General features: G+C 47.5%; 1 protein-coding gene across 1 annotated transcript in view; it reads left to right on the forward strand.

The window, feature by feature from the left end:
• The window catches only part of LOC119327791 (probable global transcription activator SNF2L2), a 1432-nt gene extending 604 nt beyond the window's left edge, over positions 1-828 (forward strand). The window contains exon 2 of the mRNA XM_037600876.1: positions 72-828. Within this exon, the coding sequence (XP_037456773.1) occupies positions 72-575 (504 nt within the window). The 3' untranslated portion in view covers positions 576-828. The remainder of the gene's footprint in view (positions 1-71) is intronic.
• Positions 829-12020: the final 11192 nt, after the last annotated feature.

Raw genomic sequence — 12020 nt, forward strand, 5'->3', positions numbered from 1 at the left:
CAGATTAATATAATTGCTAGACTATTTTGAATTTCATTACGGAATTCTAAAATAAAGCAAGTCCCCTTTTACGCCAGGCTCGGATCGTCAAGGAGCTGGGCGAGGAGGCCTACCTCGAGCTCGAGGGCGGGGACGACTGCCTGGCCAACGACCCTGACTACGTGGATGAGATCAACCAGTGGATCAGGATACAAGATGAAAGGCATAAGGCGAATCTCAGGCGTGGCATACTTCCTGGCTACAAGAAACTTTCTGACTCCGACTTATACTTAGAAATATACTCATGCTTGCACCTGGACTCGGAATCAGACTCGAACTCTGACTCAGAAGACAATGATGATGATGGTGGTCATGAGGATGAGGAGGCAGAGGAAAATTCTGACTCCAAAGAAGAAGAAGAAGGTGAAGAAGAAGAGGGGGAGTTGGAGGCAGAGAAGTTTATATCTTTAGCGGAACGTAGGGCAGCGGCGGCGGAGGCAGCCCTCGGCGGGTTCGAATGGCGGACGGGGCCACTAATTTTATCATGGCCATCAAAGGGAAAGAGCTGCCCGGCATTTAGGACCTGGACAACATGAGCCGCCATTACACGTCCAAGGGGATGGAGAGAGAAGCGGAGGCTGCACGAGAAGGTAGTGGTCATGTCCCACAAGATCGACGACGAGATAGAGGCGTGCCCGGAACCATAACAACTCTGTTAATGTGCACCCTGTTTTATTATCTTTATTATCTGCCACATGTATTATCTCTTTCTAGAGATGTTTATCCATATATCTATCTCTGTTCCCTTCTGCTCTTTCTAGAAACATGTCTATTTCCATGATGTATCTACGGGCTATGGCTGGTTATCTTTTATTTCTAGGACGACGATAACTGCCACTCGTGTGGGCGTCAAGGGATCTGCCCACACGTTTTGTGTGGTGTCTAAAAGGATCAGCCCACACGCCTACGTGTGGGCAAACAATTAACGTCCACACGCCTCTTTTATTCCTTGCGGTCCCTCTCACACGCCTACGTGTGGGCAAAATGCATAACGCCCACACGACGTCTCTCAACGGTCCCGCGCGCCCAGCGTGACAGTCACCACGCGTCCCCGCAGTTGCCATGGTTCGGACCCTCTTCAATGTCTGTTTACCTGCAGTTGTCATGTCGCTGAACTACAGTTGTCATGGTTGCTCAACTGCAGTTGCCATCTCAGGTCAAGTGTCAGATGCCATTTTGGACAACTGCAGATGTTGCCATGTATGGTCTGATTTACTATAGTTGCCATGATTTGAAAACTTTAGAGGTTGCCACCTACTAACACTAAGCAGTTGCCATGTATGGTCTGGTTTACTACAGTTGCCATGATTTAAAAATCTTAGGAGTTGTCACCTACTAACACTAGGCAGTTGCCGTGTAGCGCGAGACATGGCAAAACAACATGTTCGGGTAAAAGAGAGAGTTGCCATCTGCTTACAAGCACACTAGGGCAGTTGCTGTGTACCCTGCAAAACATATGGCAACTGACATGTTCGGGTAAAAAAAGAGAGAGTTGCTATCTGCTTACAAGCACACTAGGGCAGTTGCCATGTACACTGCAAAATGCATGACAACTGGCAGCTTGGGTGTGGGAGAGGAGATGGGCGTGTGGGCGAGATGGCAAATGCCCACACACCAGCCCTTGTGCGTGAGTGGAAATTGGCGTATGTGCAAACTGCTAAACGCCCATACATCGACTTCTCCGTGTGGTGAAACAGACGTGTGCGCGACCGGGTGAATGCCCATAGACCAGCCCAGTCCTACGTGGCACCTCAAACATGCCAAGATTCGTACACCCACAAACGGATGCGGATCCACGCGTGTGGGTAAGATGCAAACACCCACACGTGTGGGCGTTAGTTTTTCCGTATTTCTATGCTAAATTTACTTACTAAATTAGTAATTCAAGTAATTAAGTGATTCAAACGTGTATTCTTTTTAAATAAAACGGGACACCCTGGCACGAACAAAAAACTTTGCAAGTTCAGTCCACTATTGCTCTCAAGATGACTTTGCGTATGGCCCTAGCCAATCGAGAGATATCATGCGCCGCCCATGCCAGGCTACTGTCCAACTGCTGTAGTCGTGGCATCTACAACCGGATTGGGCAAAAGTGAGCCCCTAAACGTCTGTCGACGTGTCCGAATGTGTCTATGGACAATGACCGTCCATTCTTCAAATGTCTACTCCACGACCATCTTTCTCATAGCAAATCCTCAAATTCATGTGCTCGGTGGTGCGGCTTGGGACTGCGGGAAACCATTGGTCGGCTTGACCGGCCCGGTGGCAGCGACACCATTGGTGTCGTTCTTCCTCCTTGGAGGTGCAGCCGAGGTCCTCGCCTCTCCACCCTCGTTCCCCTTCCCGGGTGAAAGCCCAAAATCCGGCTAGGATTGGGCGGCAATGGCGCATTTCGTGTCGTGCTCCTCCTTGGAGGTGCCGCCTGGGGAGGGTTCGTGTTCAGGTGAGGTGTGTCAAAGGTCCAAGCTTTGGGTGGCTCTGGTTGTCTGGCGGCGGTGGTTTCGTCAGGATTTGCATGGCTGGCATTGTCTCCGTTCCCCTCAAGGGTGGTGCCCACTGGTGGCGGCGTGTTTGGCTCAAGGCTGGCGGTGCAGTTCCTTCGATCCGGCGGTAGGGGATAGGGTTCCCTTTCCCATCAATAGCAACACGTTTTCGGCTATGGGCTCCCGGTTCTCTTCTTCAACGGCAGACGGGCCTTGCTCCTCAACGTTCTGCAGGCTTCCTTGATGTCCTTGCTGGCCTTTCTTCACCAGCTGCTCCCGGTGGCTTTCCTGCAGTTTACTGGCGTCCTAAGTTGCGGTGGTATGGTGTATGTTGTGTGCTCATTATCCAAGGGGTTGTACTCTGCGGTTGCTCCAGGTCTCGAGGTCGGCATCTCTGCTCCTCTAGGGTGAGCGCTTCTCAGGTCCGTTGGTTCGACGCCTTTCGATCCAAGGCGAGAGGGAAGGGTCCCTCTGTGGCACAAGAGGAGGAAGATGCTTGGATTTCTTCATCCCGGGAGTCAGCCTAGTTCGTTCCCACACTCTGTATTAGCATGTCCTCATCCTGCTCTTGCCGGTCGCAACCCTTGGTACCAGTTCTGTTGTGGTCTTCGACTAGTGCAAGCAATGGGCTCTATTTTATCTTTGCTGCGTTGAGCTGTAAGCTTCCTAGAGTGCTCCATTGTATCATTGGGCCGATGTGGTCTGTTGTGTGTCTGTAATTCCTGGCCGGTTGATGGCTTTGTTAATTCAAAGCCGGGCTCTCCGCGAGCCTTCGTTCTAAAAAAATCCTCAAATTCATGCAACATTAAAAATAACACATGTAGTTCATCTAGATCAACACACACGACATAGAGAAGTTCATACATGTCATCGAACTGCCAAAAAATATATAGCTATGGAGGAAGTTCATCCACAGCCGCTCTAGCCCTTGCCCTTGTCATCTTCATCGCAGAAGTAGCAGTCAAAAACGCAATATGGATCAAGCCGCATATGCCCACTGTCGGAGCCATATGATTCGTCACCGGCCTTCTCCTCCTCCTTTTTGGGGGGTAGTCTAGCGAGGGCACGGGCCACCTAGGTTTGCTCCGTTGCGAGGGCACACACATCGGGGCTTGCTGCTTGGCGAGGATCCAGGCACGAAGGGCGTCCTCGGTCGATGCGAATTACTTTCCATGTGAACGAAACAGTGTAGAAACTTTATCATGAAAGTGAGTAAGCTTTATACTTTGTACGTGTTCTACAGAGCCAATATATGCTAATACTCAAAATCAACCTATATGATCTTTTTACATGGAACTATTTCATCCAACAAGGCGTGTACGGAAAAGATGCTTCAATAAGTCCACGTGGGCCGGCAATAGCGTCGTAATACTTTGGACACAAGTTTTCAAGGTCTTGAATCTTGGAAGTATTTAAATTATACGCCAGACCTCTGCTCGAATTTCTCTACAGGAAGATGATTTCTCTGAAAGGGTGAAATCCCAGGAAATCAATGCCACGGTTGCATTTGTCAACTACATATTTTGTGTCGACACCATCTTCGTTGTCATCATCGGAGTTCCATTCAAAGTTCTCTTCAATTGTTGTCTCAGCTGCTGTGGTGGCATTGCCGCCGAAATCTTTGATGTACTCTTCGTTATTATAGTTAACTTCCTGCAAGACCCACGGCCCATAACCTTGTTGGCCATGGTTTAGACATGGCGGCGGTACCTTAAGGCGCGTGTCATGCTCCAGCACCCACTTAATATGACCGCATGATTCAGTGAGAACCCACACCTGAATTTGCTGCGAGGCTCTAACTAATGCAAAATACACTCCTTTTTTGGACTTTCCGAGGTTGAGATCCGTGCAGCTCTCGGGTTTAAGATCTCCTGGCGGTTTAATTACTTGGTATGTGCTATTTGATCTCTACTCCTAAGGGAGCAGTTGGTAGTCTCGCTTCCAGGTTTTTTTTAGTCTCACCTTCCACGATTTTTTTTCGTCCTAAAAAAATCTACGAAATTTCGTAGGTTAACCAAGGAAAACTCCCACCTTCCAGGTTTTTTTTCGTCCCACCTCCCATAATTTTTTTTGGTACCTCGTCCCACCCCACACTAAGCCGCCACGAACCGCAAAAACCGCCTACCTTGGCCAAATCAACAAATCTCTCTCATTAATGCAATTTTCTTTAGGAAACAAATAATAGATTCTTTCCTACCTTAGCTAAATCAACGGATCTCTTCTATTAATGCAATTTGCTTTAGCAAACAAATAATAGATTCTTTCCTACCTTAGCCAAATCAACGGATCTCTCCCATTAATGCAATTTGCTTTAGTAAACAAATAATAGATTCTTTTCTACCTTAGCCAAATCTACGAAATCTCTCTCATTAATGCAATTTGCTTTAGGAAACAAATAATAGATTTTCAGGAAACAAATAATCTCTAATCTCTAATAATTTCTACTCCTAATGAAGCAGTTGGTAGTCTCCTCCCACCTTTCATGGTTTTTTTGGTACCTCCTCCCACCTTCGCTGGTTTTTTTCGTAGATTTTTTTCGTCCCCTCCCCTCACTTCATCGGTTTATTTTCGCGTCACCCTCTCACACAACGAAAGAAATCTAAACAGATCAGAACTTTCCATACTGGCGCAAGTTATTTAGTAATGTAGAATCAATCACGAACAATCTCTAAAGATCAAATCTAAATTAATTAACCTTACCTTAAATCACTCAATTACATTAATTAGAAAACAAATAATTGATTTTCAAAAAATCACTCAATCACGTAAACCTTACCTTAACTCACGGATGGTAATCAATCTCCAAACAAAGGAAACAATACATCGAGGGAGCAGTAAATAAACTCCCTTTCTTATGACATGTATATGACCTTTCCTTCCCTCTACGTTGTCGAGCGTTCTTGATTCTCGAGGCCGATGCTTGGCCTGCGTCACTGGGTCGCGACGGTGCTGGAGGACGAGGACGGCGAGGCTGGGTGCCGCGGCACCGCGTTGGCCGCGGCCGGTGAAGGGGGCAAAGAAGGGCGGCTTCCCTGGCCCTGGCCATGGCCGTGACCCTGGGAGTTGGTGCGGTGGAAGTGGCACTTGAAGGACACGGCGTGGGTGGCCGACGCGCAGACGCGCTTGGAAGCGGGCCCGTGGCCCGTGCCGGACGGCGCCGACGCCGACCCGGGCCACCTCTTCCGCGTATTCTTGGAGGTGTGGCTGGCCGATTTACATGAAATTAATTCCCTCAGTTATGGTGGAAAATATAATACACATAATCCATATTGTTATGTACTAGCGTGTGTGTGTGTGAAATAGATGGATTATGGTCCCGTACCCAATAAGATGGATATGTGTGTGTTAGAGAGAGAGAGAGGGAGAGGGGAGAGAGTGAGGAAGAGGGAGGCAGAGAGTGTGTGTGAGGAATTGATGGTAAAAAAGGTCGCCAATGTCACTTGATATATATGAGAATATTAATATTGAACTTTTAAAGTTAATGTGGCCCCGTTGCAACGCACGGGTGTTCTTCTAGTAACGATAACCTGCAAGAAATCATCTCTACTTTTAATGAAGCAGTTGGTAGTCTCGCTTTCAGGGTTTTTTTCGCCCCACCATTTTCGTCCGGGTTTTTTTCGTAGGTTAACCGTCGTAGATTTTTTTCGTCGCCTCCCCCACTTCATCGGTTTATTTTCACTTCACCCTCTCACACAACGAAAAAAACTGAACGGATCAGAACTTTCCATACTGACGCAAATTATTTAGTAATGTCTTTATGTAAAAGAATCAATCACAATCAATCTCTAAAGATCAAATTTAAATTAATTAATCTTCATAACGTTTGTTTCCTTCCGAATCACGTCCATAACTTTCCTTTCTTGTTTGGGCAGAAACTGTTTGGTAGCAGAGATTAGGAAGCTTCCTATGAGTGTAGTAATATGAAGTATTCTTTTTCTTGATGATTCGTTTCCATGCATGTTGATAGTAAATTAGGCCAACATTCACCACTATTTATCAACGTCATCAATCGTATCTATTCCAATCAGTTTTAAGGGAATCTGCTCGCTATATCTTTTTTAAGGGGATCCGCTCGCTAAGTCGTCGTCGCACGTTATTTTCACAAGCAATTCCCCTAAAAAAGGTGTGGGTATTGGTAGTTGAACGTCCGCTAGGTTTTCCGCTTGTCCCATCCTCGCGCTGTGCCGCCGCCACCCGCCGAATTTCCAGCCGCCCGAGCCCGTTAACTTCGCCAACCATCGGGTCGACTGCCCCCGCCCCAAACCCCCATCCCCGAACACTAGCTATCGCCGCGTTGCCGCCCCAAGCTCCACGCCACCGGGAACGAATCAAGCGCCGTCCCGACACCGCCGTCGCCGACCCAGCACCTCCAGCCTTGCATGGACAGCTTCAATGTGCAATCTCCCTTGCTGCCTCACCTTCTGCCAGCGCATGCAGCGGCGGGGTTGGACGCGTGCGTGCTTGCTAGCTTGCTCTCCGTGCGTACGTACTTGCTCTGCGTGCGTCGCACCGGCCAATGCGCATGATGCGTGTGTGCCTACTTTTCTGTATGTGTATGCCAGCGTGATGCGTGTGTGCGTTGCTGTGTGTGTATGATATAGATGGCCCGAGTGTGTGCATGCTGTGCTCTGCTCTCTGCTGATCTATGTGTTGGTGCTCCTGCTATATGTTCATGCCATACAAATGAAATTTCTGTTAATCTTCTGACATGTTGAGTTGGTTCTCTCTGTCTTCTGAGGGGGTGAATGCAAAGCAGTTTATTAAGCCAGGCACTATTGCTGAGCTAAATTGACAAAAAATATTGGTAGCCATAGTTGTAGTTTAAGTAGTAGCGAGTTGTCTGATATGTATAAAGAGCCCGTTACAACTGAGCCCGTTGCTAAATTGACAAAAAGGTCGCCAGTGTCACTTGATATGTATGAGAATATTAAATGTATTATTAACATGATTAATATTGAATTTTTAAAGTTAATGTGGCCCCGTTGCAACGTACGGACGTTCTTCTAGTATCATTAACCAACGTGTCAGCAGATAAAAATAGAAATGAAAATGATAAAATAATAATAATAATGCCCAAGAAGTGACCAGTAGCTACGTACCTCATGACGAAACCTTTCTGGCAATGCACATACAGTGCGTCATGCCAGTAGACAGCGTGGCGCTTATTCCATGAACAATCTGTTCCCAGATAGGCTACCGTTCCTGCAGCCTCCCCGTCCCGGAAGAAGGTCCTTTCCTCCCATCGCTTGGTGGACGACGAGAAGACCCGCTGTACACACGAAGACGGCGGCCATTCCGATTCTAAAACTGCCGGGTCGACGTCAAAGTCAATCTCTTCGCCCGGCTCTATATGGAGCTCGATGTAAGGAACGCAAGGTATCAAGACCACCTGATAGTGAGCCGACACCGTGGGATCGTACACAAGGTAGGCTTCATCGACGAAGCATTCCATCCCGGCGCCTTTGGGCGGCGGCGGCGGCGGCAAGGGCGCCGTCCACCTCGTCGCCGGGTTGGCCACCCTGTTGTAGTGCAAGACGAGGCCGTTGCAGTGATCCTCCATCGCGCACTGGACAGGCCTGCTCTCTCTGTTGCCGACGAGCCCCTCTGGCCGTGGCGGGCGGGAGAAGAACTCCGAGAACCTCAGCTCGTTGAAGTTGATGAAGATGCCGGCCAGCGAGAGCGGGAGGAGGTCCGCACGCAGGATGCGGCGGGCGTCGATGGTGTCCCGCCACGCCTTGCAAGGTGGTGGTTGTTGACGCCTGCGGACGACGCGAATGTGCTCTGGACATCATCAGCGCGCGCCCGCAGAGCGCTCCGGCGTCCGAACTTCCATGAAGTCCTGTTATAGTTTTAAAAAAGACGCCGATAACTGTCATACGTGTGGTATATTCGACATGTGCCCACACACCGTATGTGGTGTAAGCAGGAGGCAGCCCACACGGGCTGTGTGTGGGCGGACATTAGAATTGCCCACACGTGTGGGCGCGGCTACTTCGTGCCACACGCCCAACAAGTACTATTCATTTCCATCTCGCGTGTGTGGCACGAAGCAAAAATGCCCATACGTCCTGGCGCAGTTACGTTAGGTACTCTGTGGAATGACGATTTAGTTGTCATCCTGGTTGGCAAATGTAGTTATTCGGGATGGCAAGTGTAGTTGTAAAAGCATGGCAACTCTATCTGTTTTGATTAATTATAGTTGTCATGTCTTATTTATGGTAGTTGCCGCGTGTAATCAAACCGTAATTATCGTGTGTAATTAACTATTTGCCACATATGGTCAAACAGTAGTTGCCATGTGTGTTTACCTAGTTGCCACGTGTGGTCCAACCATAGTTGCCATGTATTGTTAATCACAGTTCCCATGTGTGTTTATCTAGTTGCCACGTACGCGCAACTGCAGTTGCCGTCTAGCAAAGAATCACAGTTGCCATGTGTATTTACCTAGTTGCCACGTTCGCGTAACTGCAGTTGCCATCCACAACTTAGGAGTGCCGTGTGGGCGAAAAGCAGTTCGCCCACACGCGCATGACCTAGGTGGTGGTTGTGTGGGCAGAAACTAATTCGCTCACACAGCGCAGCTGGCAAACAGCGTGGTGCGGGCGTGTGACCAAACTCTCCAACGCCCACACACCAGCCCCGTCCTACGTGGCACATCAAATCCACCTTTTCACGTCAGGATTCGTGCAAAAGACAGCGAACGACGATTCAGGCGTGTTGACGAGTTGGGTAACGCCCACACGTGTGGGCGTTAGTGTTCCCGTTTAAAAATTGCCATGAAGTCTTGTACTAGTAGTGTTTTGTCTATCCGAGTCCTACGTGCTACGTGAGCCCACACAGAGAAAAAAAGTCTTGCATGAGCCTCCTGTCATATATATGCGGTTGGCCGTTGTCCGACCAATGGGAGTTTCTAATAGGTCACCTTCGGCGCCGTAGGATTAGGTGTTGATGACCGTCGGATCATGCACCCGCTTCGTCTCAGCATGCTGCCCACCACGCACACCTTGTCCCACCGCACGAAGACAAACGCCAAGACGCCTCTTACATCAGTGTGTCGCACGCCTCGGCCCCGCTCGTAGCACTATCTGCCCGCAGTAGGCGCTGGCAACCCTTGCATCGTCGGCCGCATGCGTCGCCTATCTCATTCTCGTTGCTTGTAGCATCGCCTGCAACACGCGTGCCCCGTCCCGTCTTTGTCGACAGGTCACAGGTGTCCACAGAAGGTGCAGCCATTCTAAAGATTTATCGTTTTTGCTCATTCAAATGCCCCGGCATCCCATGATAATGATATCCAAGGCAATGTTTGATGGGAGGTGGTTCATGGAAAGATGAATTCCGTCATATACTGAGATGCCTCTTAACTTGTTTGGAGCTATGGAGTGCCAGCATCGCCTAGCAAACTGGCAATCCCAGAAGAGATGGACAATTGTTTCTTCTGTGGCATCAGCACATAGGGCACAAGTGTAGTCTTCCAAATACATGTTCTTTCTGTGGATTAGGTTCCTGGTGCTGAGGCTATCACAAAGTAACAGCCAGAAGAAGATCTTATGCCTGAGTCTGCATGCTGTTTTCCAAAGATATCTGAAGATGTCATGTGTTGCGCTCTCCCCCTTGATAGCTTTGTACATTTTCATGGATGAGTATTTTTGTGTTGTCCAAGTATATGACCATCTGTCTTGGTTTGTAGATAATGCTTGGCCATTCAGAATAGTTTGCAAGGAGTTGAACTGGTCAAAGGCAAGCTGAGATAGTGGCATGTGAAATAGTTGACTGATATCATTGTGCTCCAACATTGTATTCAAAGAGATTGTCTGATTGATTGCAAAAGAGTGTAATTCAGGGAATTTGGTGTGTAGAGGTAATACTTGCCACTTGTCAGACTAGAAGTAAACAGAATCTCCAATGCCTGCTTTACATATGGCATGTTGCTCGAAAACAGGGAGAAGCTTCACAACATCTCTCCACCAGAAAGACCCCACCTTTTGTTCTCCTGGTAATATGTTCTGATAGTGCTTCTCCCAAATGATATTCACCCATGGTGTATCAGTCTTGTTGAAGAACTTATGCAGGAACTTTAGAAGAAGGGCCTTGTTGTGTATGTGAAGATCTAAAACCCCAAGGCCTCCATGGTTCTTTGGTCTGCTGACTTTATCCCATGAAATAAGCACAATACCCTTGTCCATTGAGCCATACTTTCTCCAGAAACAGTTCATAAGGTATGAGTTGATTTGCTTGATGACTGTTTTGGGTATCATCAGTGTACTCATGAAGAAAGTAGGCATGCTTGTGAAAATGGATTTGATCAGTGTCAGTTTATCTCCAGAGGATAACATTGTAGAGCAGCTCGGCAATCTATTTTCAATTATGTTCAACATGGGAATGAAATCTTCCACTCTAGGCTTTGTGAGACACAGTGGCAGCCCCAGATAGGTGTGGGGCAATATACTGAAGGAAATATGCCCTAGAGGCAATAATAAAGTTATTATTTTATTTCCTTATATCATGATAAATGTTTATTATTCATGCTAGAATTGTATTATCCGGAAACATAATACTTGTGTGAATACATAGACAAACTAAACGTCACTAGTGTGCCTCAACTTGACTAGCTCGTTAATCAAAGATGGTTATGTTTCCTAACCATAGACATATGTTGTCATTTGATTAACAGGATCACGTCATTAGGAGAATGATGTGATTGACATGACCCATTCCATTAGCTTAGCACCCGATCGTTTAGTATGTTGTTATTGCTTTCTTCATGACTTATACATGTTCCTATGACTATGAGATTATGCAACTCCCGTTTGCCGGAGGAACACTTTGTGTGCTACCAAACGTCACAACGTAACTGGGTGATTATAAAGGAGCTCTATAGGTGTCTCCAAAGCTACATGTTGGGTTGGCGTATTTCGAGATTAGGATTTGTCACTCCGATTGTCGGAGAGGTATCTCTGGGCCCTCTCGGTAATGCACATCACATAAGCCTTGCAAGCATTGCAACTAATGAGTTAGTTGCGAGATAATGTATTACGAAACGAGTAAAGAGACTTGTCAGTAATGAGATTGAACTAGGTATTGAGATACCGACGATCGAATCTCGGGCAAGTAACATACAGATGACAAAGGGAACAAAGTATGTTGTTATGCGGTCTGACCGATAAAAGATCTTCATAGAATATGTGGGAGCCAATATGAGCATCCAGGTTCCGCTATTGGTTATTGACCGGAGACATGTCTCGGTCATGTCTACATTGTTCTCGAACCCGTAGGGTCCGCACGCTTAACATTACGATGACAGTTTCATTATGAGTTTATATATTTTGATGTACCGAAGTTTGTTCGGAGTCTCGGATGTGATCACGGACATGACGAGGAGTCTCGAAATGGTCGAGACATAAAGATTGATATATTGGAAGCCTATGTTTGGACATCGGAAGTGTTCCGGATGAAATCGACATTTTACTGGAGTACCGGGAGGTTACCGGAACCTTCCCC

The sequence above is a fragment of the Triticum dicoccoides genome, chromosome 7A, assembly GCF_002162155.2.
Source record: "Triticum dicoccoides isolate Atlit2015 ecotype Zavitan chromosome 7A, WEW_v2.0, whole genome shotgun sequence".
Classification (NCBI taxonomy): Eukaryota; Viridiplantae; Streptophyta; class Magnoliopsida; order Poales; family Poaceae; genus Triticum; species Triticum dicoccoides.